The 20605-nt window shown below is 35.4% G+C and overlaps 1 protein-coding gene across 1 annotated transcript in view; it reads left to right on the forward strand.

Annotated features, from left to right (window-relative positions):
- The first annotated feature begins 1150 nt into the window (after positions 1-1150).
- LOC150095726 (Na(+)/citrate cotransporter-like) overlaps positions 1151-20605 on the forward strand; it is an 84297-nt gene continuing 64842 nt past the window's right edge. The window contains exons 1-4 of the mRNA XM_090410092.1: positions 1151-1372; positions 15940-16089; positions 18883-18998; positions 19240-19397. Of these exons, the coding sequence (XP_090266218.1) occupies positions 1253-1372; positions 15940-16089; positions 18883-18998; positions 19240-19397 (544 nt within the window). The 5' untranslated portion in view covers positions 1151-1252. The remainder of the gene's footprint in view (positions 1373-15939; positions 16090-18882; positions 18999-19239; positions 19398-20605) is intronic.

Consider the following 20605-nt stretch of genomic DNA (forward strand, 5'->3'; position numbering starts at 1 on the left):
TAAGAATAATTGTCTCAATAAACATTATATTGACTTTACAGTTGAAGATGAGTCAGCTGGTCACAAAATGCGGTAGGAAGGTTTCGCATGCTGCGAAGCAAACCAGCCATAGAACACACGGAATTAATAAACATAATACACTGGCCTCATTGCTTTACTTCCTTTCGATGTTATCACTGCACCACCAATAAAACTCAATCCTGTGCTGTTAGTCACTAAAAAAAAAGCAGTTTTTATTTGTTCTTTGGCTGACACACTTTCATTTGAAAAACCCTTTTATTTCCGGGAAAAAAGATTCAGATTAGCGAAAGAGATTCTTTTAAAGATTCCCCTCTTACTGACAGTGCTTTGTACGCAACTTGTCTATTTTTTCTGCAAATGTCTCCGCTGACATTAAACTGAACTCGCATTCCCACAAGTTCGTTCTTGTATACATACGAATACAGTCTATTATTAGATCTCTAAATCTTCTTCCTTCCGCATCTTTATATCCTTTGTGCTTTTTTTGAAGCTTTCTTCGTCAAGATTTCTCAAGCATGGCTACTTGGATTTCTCTTGAATAATGAAGGAAAAATAAAAGGGAAGTCCTTCCCCACTTCTTTCAGCGTTTGTTAACAAGATATCCGTTGACTTTATTTGAATAAGAAGGTTACGAACTCGTATAAAAAAGTATTAAAATTCTGTAAATATTAGTCGCATTGCGTTGTCTCGTTCAGGGATGGTCTCCTGCTTTGACTGTCGGTCCTTGTGCAATCTCCGAAATTGCAGTGCTCGCGTAACACTTTTATAAAGTTGAAATAAATCTTCTGTTCTTCATGATTTAAGGTGGTGTCCTTCAAAATAAGCACGATCATTTCTTTATACAGATAGGCTTAATCTGTACAGCAACTCATTCAGAACATTTTCTTTCTCTGTTTTCAACTACCGCCAAACGTCGACTCATGATGTCATCGCTATCGACAAATCCTGTTCATTCGCTATTGGCCTCTACCTATGCGCTTGTTAAGGAGGCTGACGCAGAGAAAGAGAAAATACGAAACTAGCTAGTATTTTGTGTACAGTGAGTAGGCTACTGGCTTGCTAGGTACAACTGCAATCATTCCCCTCCACCTTTTCCCCCAAAACTAGTCCTGACAGGGAAGTGGAAAGAGAGCAAGTCGGTGCACGCGAGACAGTGGGATAGACATCCATGTGGACTACTTGGATATCACTCTCTCTTTTCGATGGCTTATCCTAGTGAGCAGCGACAAGCATGAAAATGCCGGCACGACTTCGTCATACCATCAGCTTTCTTATGGGATGGTGGAAGATTGCTTTTTTTGTTGTAATTCCAATCGTTCTTCTCCCGCTGCCCATTCTAGCCGGTACCCAGGTGAGTGTTATTTAACAGCATGTAAAAAGTGCCCGTTAGTGCCTTAAAGCTGTCATTCCAATATGTGCGTGTGTGTGTGTGTGTTTCAGAGAAAAATATTGAGTATTCGATAGTAAGGTGGGACTCCTTCCTACAGGCATTCGTAATTATATTGGAAAAGATCGGCTACTCGCCTTAATTCGCAACTAACAATCTGATTTTGTCTGTGGTGTGCGTGTCGTCACTGGTAATAAGCAAACCACGTGCTCTAAGATCGATTTTTGTCCATCCTTCTGCGCTAACGGTTCCGTAAAGCTAAAGATAAACACTTAACCTCGTTGGATAAGCCAAAATTCGTTTCGGGCCTGCAATGCTCGTCGATTTATATTAAACAACCAGTTTTATTGGTTTCAGCTCAATCATGTTTTCTTTGCTTGGGTATCAAGTAAATGTTTTATCATCCCCACCTGTTTTATTTATTCAAATTATAGCACTAAAGGGAATAAGTTATGTATTTCAAATATTCCACCTTAGTAAAAAGACGTGCTCTAACAGCACTTCGTTGTACATTCATCACGAACCCTTCCGCAGGATGTGTGTTAATATTAACCGATTTTCTCTTCAACAGTGACATTCTTAGCTAAGGGAGAGTTGACGTTCTATTGAGAGAAGAGAAGATTTAAGAGATATTACTAGGGTTTGGTGTTATCTTGAAGATCAGTAGGGAAAGATTAACCAAAATATCGAACCTGGGTGGGGTATTCACCTCAAAATCGTTTCTTCGTCTTTAATCTCATTCTCCAGTTTTTGCTCAAAAGCTGAAGCGATCACAAGTAAGGCTCGATTGCAAGAAAATTGTTCTGAAGCTTTCTTAGCCACATGTCTACATTTTGAAGCCTTTTTTTTTAATCATTTCAGAACATTCTAACTTTAAAATCATCTTTGTATTTGAAGAAAATAATCGGCTTTGATTTGTCACAATCTCATGCCACTTCGTGGCGATCACGTGATAACCAATATCTATTTCTTGTATGTTTTTTTTTTTCCCTTGAAACAAACCAGTAATAATAATAATAAAAAACTTATAGTGATCCTTCATCAGCTTCATCTTTTCATCATCCGGTCTCATCCGAAGGAGGCAGGACTTTCATTCCACAAAGCAGATTAACCAGCACACAGGGTTGTGAGACGAAAAAAAGATTACATTCACTAGCAATCCATGCACTGGTTTAACCACCTTACCGGCCATTATGGATCAAATACGCATCCTCATACGCTTCGTATCCATCATATATATATCAATGGTATTACAATTTGAATATGTACTTCGCATCCATGATAACCTTGACGTCTATAGACGTCAAGGTTACCATATAGACGTCCATAGCCAGTAGCGTGGTTAATAAGACGGTGCTGTATCCAATCGTTTGTTTCCTCACAATAAAACAAAAAGACAAACAAAGATTAATAAACAGCTGAAATGAAGTTTATGAGAAAAACTACAAAGTATACCTTATTTGATCACAGAAGAAATTATGAAAGCGTTAAACCAGGAATTAGTAATAGAAAAAATTAAAAAATATAAACATAGATGGATGGAACACGTTCAAAGAATGAAAACAGAAAGATTACCAAAACAAGCCTTAAAGTACAAGCCATTAGGAAAAGGAAAGGAAAAACAGGACGTCCTCTTAAAAATGACTTCTAAGGCGGGAACAGGCCACACTAGGCCTTAATCTTTGATATGCATGATGATGAATATTCACTTTGTATCCATGATAACCTTGACGTCAGTAGACGTCAAAATTATCATATAGACGTCCATAGCCAGTAACATGATTAATAAGACGGTGCTCTATCCAATCGTTTGTTCCTCACAGTGGTTACATCATCATACGCTAATCAACAGCTTAAATAATATTTGCTTGTAAACCGTACCTCAGTACGATCTGTTTGAATCCACATAAAATGTTAATACTTCAGCAAATGAAGGATAAAGATAGGTGATTGCATTGGAATCAAAATCCTCTCTAGTGGCACTTCCGTCCATGGTTGTGATTTTTAGTATTTTTTAAAATTATTTGGAACCTTTAATTGAAGCGATAAGGCGAGTGCCGATGGTTCATTGAATCACTACTTTGTTTAAAAATAATCCTTTAATTGATGGGGGGGGGATGTGGTATTTTCTTGTTTCCATGGCAACAGTAGGCTTATGCTTGTACTAGTTAACATGATAGAGCAGGTGGTGCACATTGCTGCTATCAATGACATCACACACCGTACAATCAAGATGCTTATTGCTACTTCGTCCAAATGTCAGTGGCGCATTAAAAGAGTGGGCGTGAGAGGGGAAGAGAAATCAAAAATGCAAAACAGAACTCCTGTGAAGTTTTTCGTGCTACTGAGTTCTATCATTAATAACCTTAAACTCGACGAAATTTATCTTCCGCCTTGGGACACTCGCGGACGTCCACGAGGTAGTGGGATTTGATCCACTACCTTATGTTTAATGTGATTTTTAAGTTTTTTGATTGCACCTCAAATGTGTGAGTTGCTCTTCGAGAATACGATGTACTAGCACCTGTCAGACGCCAATTTTCCTATTGTGCGCAAAAATCCCACAGTGGGTGAACATTTTTCCCGATAGAGAATTTTATTGAAGGAAGTTCATGCGCTTACAAGTCATACACGCTACACGTCTCATGATGGTGCAGCATAATCGGATATTATGATTGCTGGAGTATCAAGAAATTGAATGCCCGGCTGTTGTTGTCAAATAAATTGGGTTAACTGTGAAGTCAACTACAGGAACAATCTCGCACTCGTTTGCAGAATTGAAGATAATCACCATAAACATAAGCATAAATAGAAGAGAAGCTGGGCTAGCAAAGGATGGAAATCACTTTGTTAACATAATGTTATTAAGAATAATGGGGTGTTTATAAAAAGTTCCGCTAAGGAAGACGTGGAGGAATTTTTCGAGTCATTAGATAGGAACATAAATGAAAAGTCTGTTCTTATTGGAGAGTAAGAAATTGAACACGGACATATAGAAAATGATTTTAGAAGATATGGAGAAAAGGACAAAGTTAATAATGATGGCAAATACCATTTTTATTGCGTTTATTCCGCCTAAGAAAAATGGCAAAGTTATCGGACATCAATTCTATCAATGACTGAAGGGTTAGGTTATCCCGAAGACTTTTTTCTAGAAAGAAAAGGTGGAATTTTCAATCGACTTCGGCTTCCGTTGAACTGTCTGTGTGTGACCATTACCACTACTCTGTAAACGTTCAGGACACTTTTGGTAACTACATCTTCCCGTTGTAGTTGGTCTGCTACTTAATAAAATAATTGTTTCTACGAAAAAGAATTTTGAAACCATAACAGAAGGGGACTCAGTGAACAGGATACTATTTCTTTTGGATTGGCCATTGTAATTACGCTCAAAATGACAATTTAATTCTTGGAGGAATCGACCACGTTATAATTAAGATTGGTTTTGGTTGTTTACTGCTGGAACTAAGGCCGTGAGGCCAGTGTATTATGCGTACGTTGCGGTCAATTTGTCGTCTGTTATGCGAGATTATTATTTTTTTAAAATCTCGAGGTTTCTGCAAAGAAAAAAGTGCCACAAACTGAAATGTCCTTTTACAGGTTCCTTAAGTCCTAGAAGAGAAAACGAATCGAGGTTTAGTGGAAGAGTGAAGTGGGTGTTTTTGAGAAAGAGAAGAGTTTAAATCTACAAATGTCAGGTCAGGGAAGTTGGCGCTAGCTTCAGAAATCCAGTTTGCTCCGAAGTTCTTAGGAACGTGAAAAGTTCGATCGGTGTCCCTTGGACTGGGATTTCTATGTCGAGTAATATCTCACTAATATCTCAAACCTACAGACTCCCATCCTTTCACGGCATAATTACCTTCTCGGTGTCCACCCCAAAGAAGGGTTATCCGGAAACCAACAGATGTAGGCGTAGTGCTCTTGAAGAGATCATCCTTGATGTCAAGAGTAAGTCTCCAGTTCCGACTGGTTGGTTGAATTTATGGATAATGCAACTTAGAGAACAGCAGGAGGAATGCTGATTCATTTCAACATTTATGTACTGTTGTTTTGCGGCATGTAATGGTATAATGAGACAACAATAATAACTTCTTACTTTCCAGATAATTCTTACTCAAACGAAAACGTTCCATTTGAATAAATGCAGCACTTCTGTATTTATTTTATGCAATGCATCCGCAATATTAGCAAATGTACTCGTATTCAAAGAGGGGGTTTCATTGTCAGCTGCTCATGACAAGAGAAAAACAACGATGACAAGTTTTTAAATTACATAAAAAAATATTTTTTTCATAGTTTAGATGCAAAAAGAAATAATTCGATGATAGACTCAGGCTTTATGTTATAAAAGCTGAATCAAAGCATAATTTATAGATGTAACTCGTGTATATATATATATATATATATATATATTTATTTATTATTCTGAAAACGTTCTGGAAGATCCTGAAAAGTCTCATGATAATCACGAGATGAAAATTGTGTTTACGAGCCTATTTCCTAGTAAAGAAGGTTTCCCCCAATTGTGCACTTTCCCCAAATCAAGTAACTGGAAAATATAGCCAGTTTGTGCAATCTGACTACTACGAATAAAACCTGTATTCCGAGTCAATGAAAGATGATATTTGTGCCGAACACACTTTATTCCAAAGGAAATAAAACACTTAAGTTTAATCGTTTTAATTGCGTACTTTCAATAAATTCCAGAAAATAATTTTTAAATAATTCAACGATTATTTTGGCTTGTAACATGAGGTTCAAATGGATATCAAAAGTTCTATTTTTGGATACACCTTTGATGTGTTTGAAGAACTTCTTAGTTTCAACTGTGACAAAATTCAATCAAAGGGAACCAAGAAAATTAAGACATTACGTCACGTATGTGATCGAAAAGGCCAGGGACATGTTTGAAAATTAATTCAAATATAACTCTATAGTTGTTGCACACGAAGATAGCGTTTTTTCCTCCCCACCTAATCAAACTAGCCGGAGAACACATGCAATCATTAGGTAGACTAGACCAACCTAAATAACCAACCTTGATTCTAAATAATTCAATTGGTTGAAAGACGATTGATTACAGTTTAGAGCTTTGAATGAAAGAGGCTATATAATTTAAGAGTTGTAAAAAAAAAGATGGACAAGTCCTAATTGTCCATCAATTAGTTTATCCATTAGTTAATTTATTTTGGCTTACTTGAAGCATAGCGGTTGGGTCACAAGATTCTTCAAACTGAAACAAACCATAAACTTTTGAAAAGTGCTCTGTGATTAAAAAAAAAAAATCAAAATATAGTTCTGTATTATATTTCGTACATATGACAAGTTAATTTATTAATTTAAAATGCTCTTTCTGCAATAAAATACTATTTTTATTTGTAAATATTAGTATCTGTTATGCAAATATTTGCATAGATTTTCGCGTTTATTATGCTAAAATAAATTTTGTGTACTTTTTGTCGATAAACACATTTTAAATTGCAAAGATAATTTCAATTATCATTTAAAATGCGCTTTAAAATAAAAAAAAAAAAGTAGCTGAAAACTTTTCCACCGAAAGGGAGCGCTAGTTGTTCATTCCCAATTTTATTATAAGAATAACTGAGAGATACAAACAGTTAAAAGAAATTGTAAAAACGGTTGCTTTCATGTAATTTGCTTCTTGAAAATTGAACAATATTCTATGTAGAAAGTCTTAGTGAATATTTTCGATCGCCAGAAGTTATTGAAATCAAATTTTTGGATTAATAAATGACAAAATGAAAAAAGTTTTGCTTTTCCTATGTGCATACGAAAGCATGTTAACTTGCACGGAAGAGACTTCAACAATATGCAATTTCTTTGCCCTAACCATGTTATTACGTGATCGTATAATAAACAGTTTCCCCGTTTTTATTCTCAACGCAGACTTAATGCATTCTTTCGCAACCCCTTCACATGACATTGAAATTCAAGAATAAAACTTTGTTCGTCAAGCTTGATGGAGGTTGTGAATGTCACGAAATTTCAACAGAGTAGATTCCACTGTAGGATGAACAGGAAAACCTTAGAAAATGTGAATTATTGTATTCAATTTGCGTGAAAGACGTCAGAAAATGTATAGTTTAGTACGTATCCGTGTTTCTTATATCTGTGTTAGGGATTTTTTTTTATCCTATCCCTCCCACTAATACTTGCACACCCAACCATGAGAAAAACCAACGAGAAAACAATATTATATTCATAATTTTAGACATGTATTACAGGAACGATTCTGATTAGCAAGCTAACAAGTTTTTTTTAAGCCTAGGGATCGGCGATTTTAAAGAACTTGCTCCTTTGGCTTTGATGTTGAAAATGCAGTTGTAACTTCTAAAGGTTACTACCTCTAGAGGTTACTACTTCTAGAGGTTACTACCTAATTCAGACATTAGTACTACGATCCTAGCAAACAGAAAATAAAAGAAAAAGAAGCGGAGGGGAAGAGTTAAGCCCCCCCCTCCATACGTTTATCCTGTTTTTGAAGATCTTGCTACGATACATATTTCAAAATCGAAGCAACAGCAACTGTTATAAAATCACTGACTTGTTAAAAATGACATCGCTTGAAGGATATATTGAAAATCAAATGTCTAATACGTTAGATCATTAGGTCTTTAATTTGATTAGCTTCAATTATCCTTTAAGCCATTCGCAATTGCAGTAGTTTATTTGCTCTTTTTACTTTGCCTAAAACATGTTTTGCTAATTGGACATTTATTCTTGAATATTAATAGCTGGCTAACATTTCCACTTTTATCACGATTATAAACCGCACGTGTATTAGTTTAAAAAGTCTATTGTAATGAGCTTTATAATAAGACATACCAGGATGTCTTCCTTTTTCCGGCTAAACTTGGCACGCAACTTGTAACTCGTGGACTGGATAGTGATTGCATAATCTTACTCTTAATGAATTATTATTAAAAGCCAATGCACGTTTACTTTTCATGTAAAATTAAATGTCCAAATACTGCCATTTCCAAAGAAATAGTCTTTCTTAGATATAGTATTTTTGGATACTTGTTATTGTGAGAAGTATTTCTTATAAAAGTCGTCTGGTGAATCACCCTCGATTATTATTTTTTTCTGTTGAGTACTACTATATTCCGTATTTGTCACATCTAAAAGCATTATGCATAATATTCGATGGCAGAAACAGAATACCTGAATTTTAGTAAGCAAACAGAAATCAATTGGCCAATTGTTAAAGGTGGCGGGGTCTATATTTGACTTAATCACTCGGTTTTCACACCTTCAGTATTGCTACGATATCGCGAATTCAAACTAAGACATATTTTCTTTTTTTTGAAGTTGATTTTCAGTTATTTTGCGAAATAATTATTACAGTACCAGAGAATATTAACGTACATAACCTTAACTGATCAATCCTAAAATAATAATAATAATGCTCGATTATTCATAATTGTTTTTCAATCAAATTTAGACCTATAATGCCTTCTGTACCCATGACAAAAGTTCAAGTGATAAGCCTTTCTAGTCTGAAGTTATTTCTGTCAGTGTAAACCTCATTTTAGTGAAATCCTTGAACTAAAATGGGACCACACAAACTCAGACCTCCTGAGGATGTATATATTTATAGACTACACGATAAACTCTGTCCTGTGCAAGAAAATTTCCCTGAACAATATATGTAGAGGAAAATTAGTTAATTCTTGATACTGTAGAGTACACTAATACTGTTTTCCCCCCCTAGAAAACCATTTTTTCTTGTTTGTTAAGAATTACATAAGATGACAAATATATCAAGGTTACAAAAGATATAAACGATCCCTCTCTAAAAGAGACAGGATTTATGTAATGACAACCAGCTAACCTTGACTTGTTCTCGATGGCCCACTTTTGAGTCAAGCAACACATTCGGCCTTCGTAAGCTGCGGATTTGAAGTTGAATACGTTCTCTCTGATACTGAAATTATCTGCACGAGTATCAATGGAACCTCAAACGTACTACGACTTGGAGACGTTCTGAACTTTTTGTTTCACTGAAGTCACCTCTGGAGACCAGGCTGCGAACTAATTTTTGTGTCAGAAAAAACACATTTGTTCACAGCAGATACTAAACATAATCGAATATTCCCGGTATTACGCATTCAGTAGTATTGGCTCAGTAATTCTGTACTATTTAAAGTTAATACTACTTTCATTTCATCTATCATGTGAACTACATAACTTGTTTGCTGGGTGATTGACACTTAGGTGGGTTTCGACATTTCAAAACTGTTCCTGTCAGGAAGATTTATGTATCATAAAAGATATGGATTAATCCATTCTCTCTCTCGAAATAAGAAATTCCACAAGCATGGATTTTCTTAGGGTTCGTGGAGATTTTTTATGGGGAAAAGGTCTGTTTTCACTTCTTTACCAGTGTGATAACCAGCAACAAATTTAATGTTATTCGTGACACCTCCAAGGAGTCAGAAGACTCATCGAGGGAGGACACCCACTATACAACTCCCCGTCTCCACTACTATACCGAACCTCTACTACCAATCATCTACACCAGTTTTCTCAAACTTCAGACATCCGCGTACCCCTTCTTAAATTTTCATTATTACCAAGTATCCCTAATTAATTAATTAAAAATAAATTAATTAATTACAATTTTAATTAATACAATTTAAAAAAGTTATAAATTAATTTAAAATATTAATTAAAATTAAATATCTAAAAAAAAAAAATCAGCTAACGCCTTTTTATTCCCGTATATACGGGAGTAGGCGAGGCCATTTAGCCCTATCTAACTTTTGGAGACTGAGTGGGCAGTTCAATCTCCACTGGTACCCAATCAGAGACAGATGGCCCAAGGCTATCATTAATTAAGCGGTACGCAGTGAAGAGAGACGGCCCAAATGTGCCGCCATCTCGTGGTCCCTAACCCTAACACAATATATTTAATGTCTGAAATAATGTGGGTTCTACGGTCGATTTTCTTGAGTTTACAGGAGGAAAAACCCGCTTGCTCGTGCCAGAGATCGACTAACTCGGGAACCAGTCGAAAAAAGGCTTAGAAAAATTTCCTCTAGTCGCCGACTAGACTCGAAACCAAGTCTTCCTTCGTGCGGGCGGCCAAGCGCAGTAGTGTGCAAACGCCACATCCACTGAGCTTCAGAAAAAAACTGAAAATGGTGCGACTTACCAAGAAGCTCCTACTCGCTATCACTACTTTTGGCATCGAGAACAGTTTCTTTGTGTGCATCGTCAAAGTCATCTACCCAAATAGCGTCATCTTCTTTCCCATTATTTTAAGCAAAAATTACCAGTAATTTACAAGACTTGAGATACGTAGAGCAGCAAAGAACTGCATATGATTGGTGCGGCATTAACAAAAGATCGCGCGAACCAAAGACAAATTAGCATTTCAACAGTTGAGTTGCAATGCTAATTCCCTTCAACCAAATTCCATAATATCTGAAACACATTCACTATATATTTCATAGTTTTAACACGTTAACGACGGGGAGTGGTGTCAAGCAAAACCATATGTTCCACCGGCAACATATGGTTTTGCTTTGTCTATACAGCAGTTTCTGTTGGAGAGGAGATGTGATTCATTAATTAGTGCCGTTTTATCCCGGTTGCCTCTAATTGCACTGTTTGTTGAAAAACATAATGACTCCTTTAATTATGCATAGCCGAAAATGGCCACGTACCCCCTAACGACCTTTTGCGTACCCCCTGGGGATATACCACACTTTGAGAAACACTGATCTACACCAACGCCATCTATCGCCCACAACCACCACCACCACAGCTAGTATTTTTGTCTGTAATTGCGTGTGTTCTGAAGGGCCGATTTGTCTGTATGCGGGATGAAAAACCCGAGTTTCCGGGAGAAAAAACCCTGCTACCTCCGCATGAGATCGGCTAACTCACATTCAGTTGAAAAAGTCCATATAAAGATTCCTCCTGTCACGACGGGAATCGAATTTAGGTCTTTTCTAATCGAAGGGGGGGGGGGACAACGTACCGTCGTTCTTCCAATTGCGCTACGGAGGATGCCAGTAAAGGTTACCCAGTGACCATTTAAGATCATTTTGGTGCTGATCTTCGGTAGAGATTCTCTCTTTTCGAGAAGAGGAATCTGCAAACCCACAGGCGAAGATTCACGTTGGAGGCTAATATTACGGACGAAATAACTAAAGCTATGAGGCCAGTGTCGTGTGTCCATTAATTCTATGTTTTTTTTTTTTTTTTTTTTTTTTTTTCTTTCAGGCAAGTGAAAAGCCCTTATGAAGGTTTTGGTGTCCTAGACAGACAGAATTCAAGCCTCTAGTTCTTTTCAGCCCAAATGCGTTATCATCATCACGACTAAGCTAGGGATCTCCTGGTATGTGTGTGAGAAAGAACCTAACACTACATTACAATAGTAAGAAAAACACAAAATGAAAGTGAAAAACAATTGCATAGTATCTTCTAGTTTTAAAGGATATGAATGCTGGTTTATGAAAATAAAGAATATACTAACCAACTTCACCTTGATTGTTTGTATATCTTTATCTCAAAATATCGAAGCGCTACATGTTGTTCTTCTTTGGTGCATCCTTCTTGACCGGCTTGCTGTTAAAAAACTGAATTTCCGGGAGCTAAATAAGTTTATACCATTTCATTTATTACTACTAAGATCAATCTCATTAGATTTTATAGCATATTATTTTCTTCACGTACGAATGGCACCTGCTCGCTAGATTTCACTACAGCCTGTTTTGCTTCTTCAGCTCGATTCCTTCTAGAATTTATACCAGTTAGTCTTCTTTGACATATCTCGAGCAATTTGAACTATATATTTACTACGTAAATCTAGTTTCGCGACATAGAATACTGTGGCAAGGTGCAGCATTAATTTTAATGGAGCTATAATTTTAAACTGATAGGGCAGTGATGTCATTAGGATGGAAGGTACACACGGCTTCCACAGCCGGTGTTTTTTTTACAAAAAAATTATGCTATCGCAAATATCTCGCTAGGCATGCGTGTAGACACCAAACTTTCACCAGACTCTCAACGTCACTTCCGTGTTCTTTTTTTCATCAGCATAAATGTATTTCCTCTTTACAATACATATATGTGCCTGCTTGCCTCGAGTTAAATTTCCTTCAAAATACATATTTAGTTTGTTTTTGATGTCTTCTTCCTAACATGGATTTTAGGCCAGGTGGTCTGTTTCGGTCTCATGTCATCTCTTTCTTGGTCTTCCGATTCTTCTTTTTCTACTTATTTTATATTTGTATAATATTTTCGGTAATCTGCTGTTGTCCATTCGATTTAAATGTTTTATCTATTTTTGTTTATACTGTCTTATGTAGTAATTAATTGGTTTTATTTTCAGAGATTGTAAGATTTCTTCATTTGTTTTATGGTCCCACTGGGTATATCCAGCTGTTTTTCTGAGAAATTTCATTTCTGCTGTTTGAATTCGTTTTTCGTCTTTCCCTTTTATGATGTTGGTTTTGACAAGACATTATATAGTCTGATTCTAGTGTGTTTTTGTACTAGGGATGGCTTGAGTATATTATTTATTATGTTATTTACTTTGACAAAGTTTTATATACAGTTCTATATTTACGAGTATATTATCTTCTCTTGGTGTTTTCCTTATTTTTCATCTTCTTTATTGTATTTTTCAGTTCTAACATTGTGATATTTTCTGTTAGGTCATTCTTTATTTTATAAAATTTTATTTCATTGTTTTCATCTGTCCAGAGATTTTGGAAATAGGTCACCCATTTTTCTATATCTATATATTTCTATGTATATTTTATCTTTTCTAAAAATACAAACAATATATAAAAATGGGTGATTTTTGATGTTAAAATTTCAAAACTGGCCAGTTGGATTGTCAAGAACCCAAAAATAAAAAATAAAATGCATTTAATGCTGCGTTTCGTGTAATGTACTTATGTATTTTTATAGCGGTCAAAAGATTTCGAAATATTTCCCAAACTGATCGTTGTAACTTTTTCTCCTGTATTATGTGATCCTTGCTTTATCACACATCTTATAAAATAAACTGGATCTCCCGCACGCCTACCACGTTGATATAAGTAGAAATATTCACACATTTCGATTGTAAAGTGTGCGAATTACGCTCTTTTTTTAAAAAAATCTTCCTGCCAGTTTTGCGAGAATTACTCAAACATTTTAGACAATTTTTCTTTCAACATAACCGCCAGTTCATGTACTATTATTGTCATGCAGGCAAAATACCAGCATCGTATCAAAGAGGCTCCATTGGGTTAACTGAAATGGTGACTCTCTGCAGGCCACTCAGGTATGACGTAGTGCATTATATTGTCGTGTTGAAAGAGATGGATCTCTGGCCATTTTCGTAACATTTTGTACCGTGATACAAATGTAGGAATTGCATTATCGAGAAGTGTTACAAATTCATTGGCATTTATACTTCGAGACGACTAAAAGTCCAAATCCATCCCATCAGAAACAGTTACAACTGACCAGACCATGAAAACTCCGTCTTCACCCTTTTGGGCTCATGTACTCAGCTATAAGGCCTTTCCAAGGCACCTAATAAACCCACACTCAACCATCCCCTTGGAAAAGAGCGTAGTGTAATTCATTGCTCCACATCACGGACTTCCATTGCTTTACAAATTAGTTGCCATGTTCTTTACACCACTGCGGTCCGAACACTTAAATTCCTCATAGTCAATCAGCTACAATTTATTATAAATATTTAAATTTGTGGACAATTTTTTTTTTACATCAGCGATTTGATAGAAACAAGTATCATGCTGACAAATAAGGAAATACATTTTTTTTTTGTATTTTTCTTACTATTTACTTTTTTGTGAGCTTGTTGTTCTTAGCATTCGTATTAATGTTTATTTTAGCTAACGCTATTGTGTACTGTTGGATGATAATGCGACATTCACTGTTTGCTTGGAAAGTTATGGGTTTGAATCTAATCTGCAACTCAAAGCGACTTTATAAAGGTTTCTCAGCTAGAAGTGAGTAAGTCATTCTCACATGGACACCAGAGCTTACACTCTGGAATTTCGGAATTTTAATGCCAAAATATAGATAAACCAGCTTTAGAACACGCGATTATCAGACATCGTGTCCAAATTTCTTTGTCCGTAAATTCTATTGAAATGAAAGCTCTAAAAATCGTATTTTTGCATTAATTTTGGGAAGAACAGCATAGAAATGAGTTTTCTTAACATGATGAGCGAATTTATTTTTTTGTGGCACCTGCCTTTCTTCGTAAAACTTTTTTTTACATAAAAGATATAAAAACATAAAATTACATTTCAGCAATTTCCTATTGATATTCTATCAAATAAGAAAAATTGAATATAGCCATCCAAACTACGAGAATTGCAATGAGGGGAAAAATAATTTTGATGTATACTGATCTTTCCACAGACAGCACATCCTCCTTAAGGAAATTCATACTCATTGTATCCCAGCCTCTGTATAGAACTTGTGTGCATGTTAAAAAGTACAACGCATATTGTTAAAAAGTTCTTGCGATATCGCTTTATGATGATGAAGAGCCTATTTTCTACCCACTGCAGGGTGAAGGCTTCTCCCATTGAGGGAGCTTTCGGGTCTACTACTCCCATGGTGACTCAGTCTATATTGAGAGAGTGTATCCATACTTGGGTGAATGAATGTATGAAGGTGGAGGACACTCACAAACATTCATGACTACGCGGGATTCGAACCCGCAGCCGCTACCCCATCACTACCAACCCTGCTGATTTCAGTAATAACAAGTAGAATTAACCTAAAACCTCTCTTTAAGAACTTTACGAAGTTCATGTGGAGCAGTAAACTAAAGCGAACTTCTGCTTACACATTAGCTCCATCTTTTCATGTAAGCAGATACTGTTGTACTATCAGTGTAGTGGAACAAATACAACGGTTGTATTAACTAAACTATTATATACTGCTTATGCATATCGTGAACAAAAATGCTAGCTTTTCGATTTTTAGCTCAAATTTAACTGAAACGTCTAACTGAATATTATTTGTAGTCGAATTAGTATGAAAACATCATTTGAGACCAATTGAAATACCAATCATAACGAAAATCCACTTATATTTCAAGAAATAGCGATTCACTGTTTATTGTAACATTTCTTTGTTTTTGTTGCATACATTAAAGCGCAGAAGTTTTTTTCTGGTTTTCCCACTAGCAATGATGACATGACAAAACACGACATGAATTGTTATTTCATCATTACTGCGAAAGGCTTCAAAATGGTACTGTTGTGTGTGTGTGGGGGGGGGGGGGGAAGAACGAATGCCAACGAAATAAATTATGTTGAACTTGTCATTTCAATGTCATGATTTATATATACGCATGTTTAATGTGCAAGTAATAAAACAGTTTACTTGACAGTCAGCTACAGTCATTTGAATTTAGGAGAAAAAAAACAGTTATTTTTTTATTTTTTAAATATTGCAGTAATAAAAAGTAATTATTAATATTTAGTAATATCTAAAATAAAACCAAACTTTTTCAGGAATCAAGATGCGGGTATGTTGTTCTTGTGATGGCATGTTTTTTTATGTTGGAACCCATCCCCCTAGTCGCTACCTCACTCATTCCTGTCATCCTATTTCCGCTGTTGGGAATCCTAACAACATCAGAAGCTTGTTATCCTTATATGAAGGTGAGAATAAATAAATAATGTCAAAAACATTCGCTTTTGTTATAATCTACGAGCTGCACTTAACACCTTTTTTTAAATCTTTTAAATTCCGTCTGTTCCAGCTTCTTAGACGCAGGATTGACCTTCAGGCCGTACACCGACCAGCACAGTAACATTCAATGTATTTGCGATGAGATCTTACACTGCTGTTGATGTTGCCATGGCAATACAAGTTATTCCCAGTTGCCTTGTCAACCAAACGATCATTAAACAAGGATGAAAGATAGAAAGGGCAAAGTAACATGCCCTTCTAACCTACGTAATTAAATGTTCAGAACAGTGGTTCTCAAAGGGTGCGCACTGGTGTGCCCTAGATTTCCGGGTGCGCCCTGTGGTATTCCAGAGTAAAATATGTGTCCAGATATAAAAATAAATATAGTTACTCTATTATACCTTTTCATTACGGATATACCGCTCTTTTTTGTCAACACATCATTATTATGTTAATTAACAGCGAGTTTTCTTGCAAAGAGAACAAGAATATGGTTTATTCTTGTTGTGTATATTACTTATTTTCAGATAAATACACCCAAATAAAATGGATAGATTTCTCAAAAAGAAGCGTGATATTGAAGAATCAGATTCTGGAAGTGAGCAAAAGTTAAGTGCAAGTAAGAAAGCAAAATCGCGGCCTACTCGCAAGTATAATGAAAGTTATTTAAGCTTTGGTTTCACTTGGACCGGAAGTGAAGATCATCCTTTGCCGCTATGTTTAGTAGGTGGATGTAAAATGGCAAATGAATCATTGCTGCCTAGTAAATTGAGTGAACATTTTAAAACTATACACTCTAATTTACAAGATAAATGTGGAAGTTTTTTCAAGAGATTGTCTGAACAGTAAACAAAAGCGGCAAATTCTTTTAAAAGTATAATGACTGTTTCTGATAAAGCTCAAATCGCTTCTTATCAAGTCTCAGAACTGATAGCAAAAAATATGAAAGATCATACTTTAGGTGAATCACTTATTTTGCCTGCGTGCAAAGAAATGGTCATGACAGTGCTAGGAAATGAAGCAGCAATGAAAATAAGCAAGATTCCTATGTCCAACGATATAGTTCACAGGCGTATTATAGAAATGTCTTCTGATATCGAGAAAAATGTATGCAGTAATAAACTTCAGTATTCAAATTTTGCATTGCAAGTTGATGAGTCAACAGACATTACCAACAAGGCGCAACTCTTAGCATTCGTCCGTTTGATTAATGAAGATCAAATAGTAAATCAGTTTCTTTTTTGCAAAGAATTAAGTGTGTCTACAAAAGGTGAGGACGTTTTTAACATTTTGAATAGCTATCTTGGTAAATGACAGTTAACGTGGAAGTCGTGTGTAGGCATTTGTACAGATGGAGCCCCCCCCTCCATGGTAGGCTGTGTTAAGGGCCTTACATCTTTTGTAAAAAACATTGGGAGAAAAATTAAGAGAAGTTTTAGATCAAGTTGTTCAGATGGTAAACTTTATTAAAACAAGACCTGTCAAATCGCGTTTATTCGAAAAGCTTTGTATCGATATGGATTCACAACACAGACGGCTTCTGTTACACACTGAGGTGAGGTGGCTGTCAAGGGGGGAAAGTACTTACCCTTGCGTTTTTTGAAGAGATGAAACAATTACATTTTTGTAACCTCCTTCGGTGCGAATTTTGGATTGCCAGGTTACAGTATTTGGCCGATATATTTCAGCAGCTCAATATTTTGAATACTAGCATGCAAGGGAAAGAAGAAAATATTCTCACATCCACTGACAAAATGAAAGCGTTTCAGAGAAAACTACAGATTTGGAAAAGAAATGCTGTTGAAGGTAATTTGGAAATGTTTCCATTGGCAAGTAACACTTGCATAAATGAAACACTTCCAATAATAATTGAACATTTAACAAGTTTAGAAAAAAAATTGAGTTCTTATTTTCCATCACTTAACACTGAACAATACGATTGGATTAGAAACCCATTTATGGAAACTTCAAGTGATTTAGGTTTATCATTAACAGAAGAAGAACTGGCAGCTGTATCCACTGATCGTGGATTGATGATTAAACATAAGGAATTGTCTCTTGAAGCCTTTTGGATTTCTATAAAAGAAGAATATGTGTCAATATCTAAAAAAGCTTTGAACATTTTACTACAATTTTCAACATCATATTTATGTGAATTAGGATTTTCTACCCTCACCACTATTAAGGGTAAAAAGAGAGGAACTCTTCAATGTATTGACGAGGAAATGAGAGTTTGCCTTTCAAATATATGCCCAAACATTGAAGCAATCGCTAGGACACATCAGGCTCATGTTTTTTCTCATAAACACAAGAATGAATAAACTTAAGGTACGTTTCATTTTATTTATTTTTTATCGCATTATTTTTTTTCTGTAATATTTGACTTAATTATTATAACATATTTCTCAGAAATTTGTATATAGTGCGCCTACAATTATTTGTAGGATTTTAAATGCGCCCCGACTTCAAAAAGTTTGAGAACCACTGGTTCAGAGTAACAATTGATCTTAATCGTTTTCTCTTAATATTGGCGAACAAATGGTTATGTTATTACCGTATTTAGTTTTTAATTCGCAGCCCTTTATCTTATACTGGATTCGCGAGGAGCAGAACAGCGATGGTTAATATTTTACCCAGTAGAACAAATATTGGCAATATAATAGAATGAATGCAATCCTCCTCCTCCTCCATCCAATTATTTTTGTACATCAAATTTAGTCGTATATCTGAATCAATTAAACTTTGTCTTCCTTTTTCCGTAGGACACGATCATGATGTATTTGGGAGGTCTCACAATGGCTGCCGCTGTGGAGCATTGCAATCTACATAAACGTATTGCCCTCAAAGTCCTCCTCATCATCGGAACAGGATTCAGATGGTGAGTGGCCTTCCATCTTAATTTTTACTTTTCCAGGCTGTTTCGATTTGAGATCATCCATTATTAATAATATATTTAAAACTCTATTTTATATGAATTCATGTCGACGCTTTTATATCTTTATTTAACGAGGCACATAAATGATAATATTGAACGTTATTACTATTTCCAGCTCCAATCTTCCATAAATATGACGTTGAAAATAAAAATAAAATTCTTTGCATCCCATTCTGATTTCTAGGTTAATGCTGGGTTTCATGTTGACCACCATGTTCTTATCGATGTGGATCAGCAACACGGCCACCACCGCCATGATGGTCCCTATTGTAGAAGCTGTTCTTTCGGAACTGGACAGAGATGACAAGGATATAGATACCCACCTGGATAACATCTTTACAGGTATACTTTTTTTTATCAGTATTTCGATGCGAATACGAATCACTTGATGATTTTATTACGTGCTACACTGAACTATAAAACGACCCTCTTCGTGCCTCATGGCACATAGTGCTGAGATCTGTTTCTTCTCTGCCACGCTATTTTGGCTTTTCCGTTGTGGGATCCATATCAAAGCCATTTTAGGAATCTCTGTCTCTGATCCACATGATAATAATAATACCGCCTCAACATTGCTATTGAAGATTTTTATTTTCTTTTTATTATGGTATTTTGAATAGTTTCATATATTATTTAATTTACTGTATTAGCTTTTGTCAGCGTTTGCATTACACCCCTGCCAGTTCCACCTTCAAGTATCTTCATTTGCTTCGAAGTATGTAAAATTCTTAACTTCTTCTAATAGCACATTGATTAATTTTAATTTCTTTTTATTAAATTGCCACTTGATTTTAACTATTTAATTTATGCACTTTTGTTTTTGCCATATTTATTTTAAGATTTATTTTAAGAGTTTTATACAAGCGTTTCGATTTTTTTTTTTTTTTTTTTGGTATGTCATTGTATTTTGTTGATATCAAACTCATCAGCATAATCTAGATCTTCTAACTGTGACATTGGATTCCATTTAATTCCTCTTCTGTATTTCTATATTCCTCCTCCTGTTCTCATAATCCAGTCTACGACTATATAATTACCCAACCCTACCTCAAACCATTCAGACATTGTTTGCTGTGCAACAACACAGCTTTTCCTTCCCTTATTCATTTCTTTGATTATTCCATAACTCTTAATAATTATTAACGATAATGTTTCTCTGTCAATACTAATATGCCATGCATAAATGACCTGGATATCGCCCAAAACTCAAATCGATCATGTTGCAATGAAGGGTAGTTTTAGGAGTTCACTCTTCAATGTTAAAGTAAGGTGAGAAGCTGATGCAGGATCTGATCGTTACTTACAGCCAAAATGAAATTAAAACTGCATGGGATAAAAAAAAAAAAAATAGAAATCAGAATGGGAGGATAAAATGACATGTCTAAATTAAAAATGAATGAAACTGAGAAAATCTTTTCTATTATAATAAAAAATCGATTTCATATTTTGGAAAATGAGAAGCTGAAAGGTGAGACAGTGGAAACCCCAGAAGACACGATTAAAATATAATGAAAAAAAAAAAAAATCAATGGCATATAATGAGGTTGCAA

The sequence above is a fragment of the Typopeltis vanoorti genome, chromosome 20 (genome assembly GCF_054136105.1).
Source record: "Typopeltis vanoorti isolate ZY-2024b chromosome 20, IOZ_Tvanoo_1.0, whole genome shotgun sequence".
In the NCBI taxonomy this organism is placed as follows: Eukaryota; Metazoa; Arthropoda; class Arachnida; order Uropygi; family Thelyphonidae; genus Typopeltis; species Typopeltis vanoorti.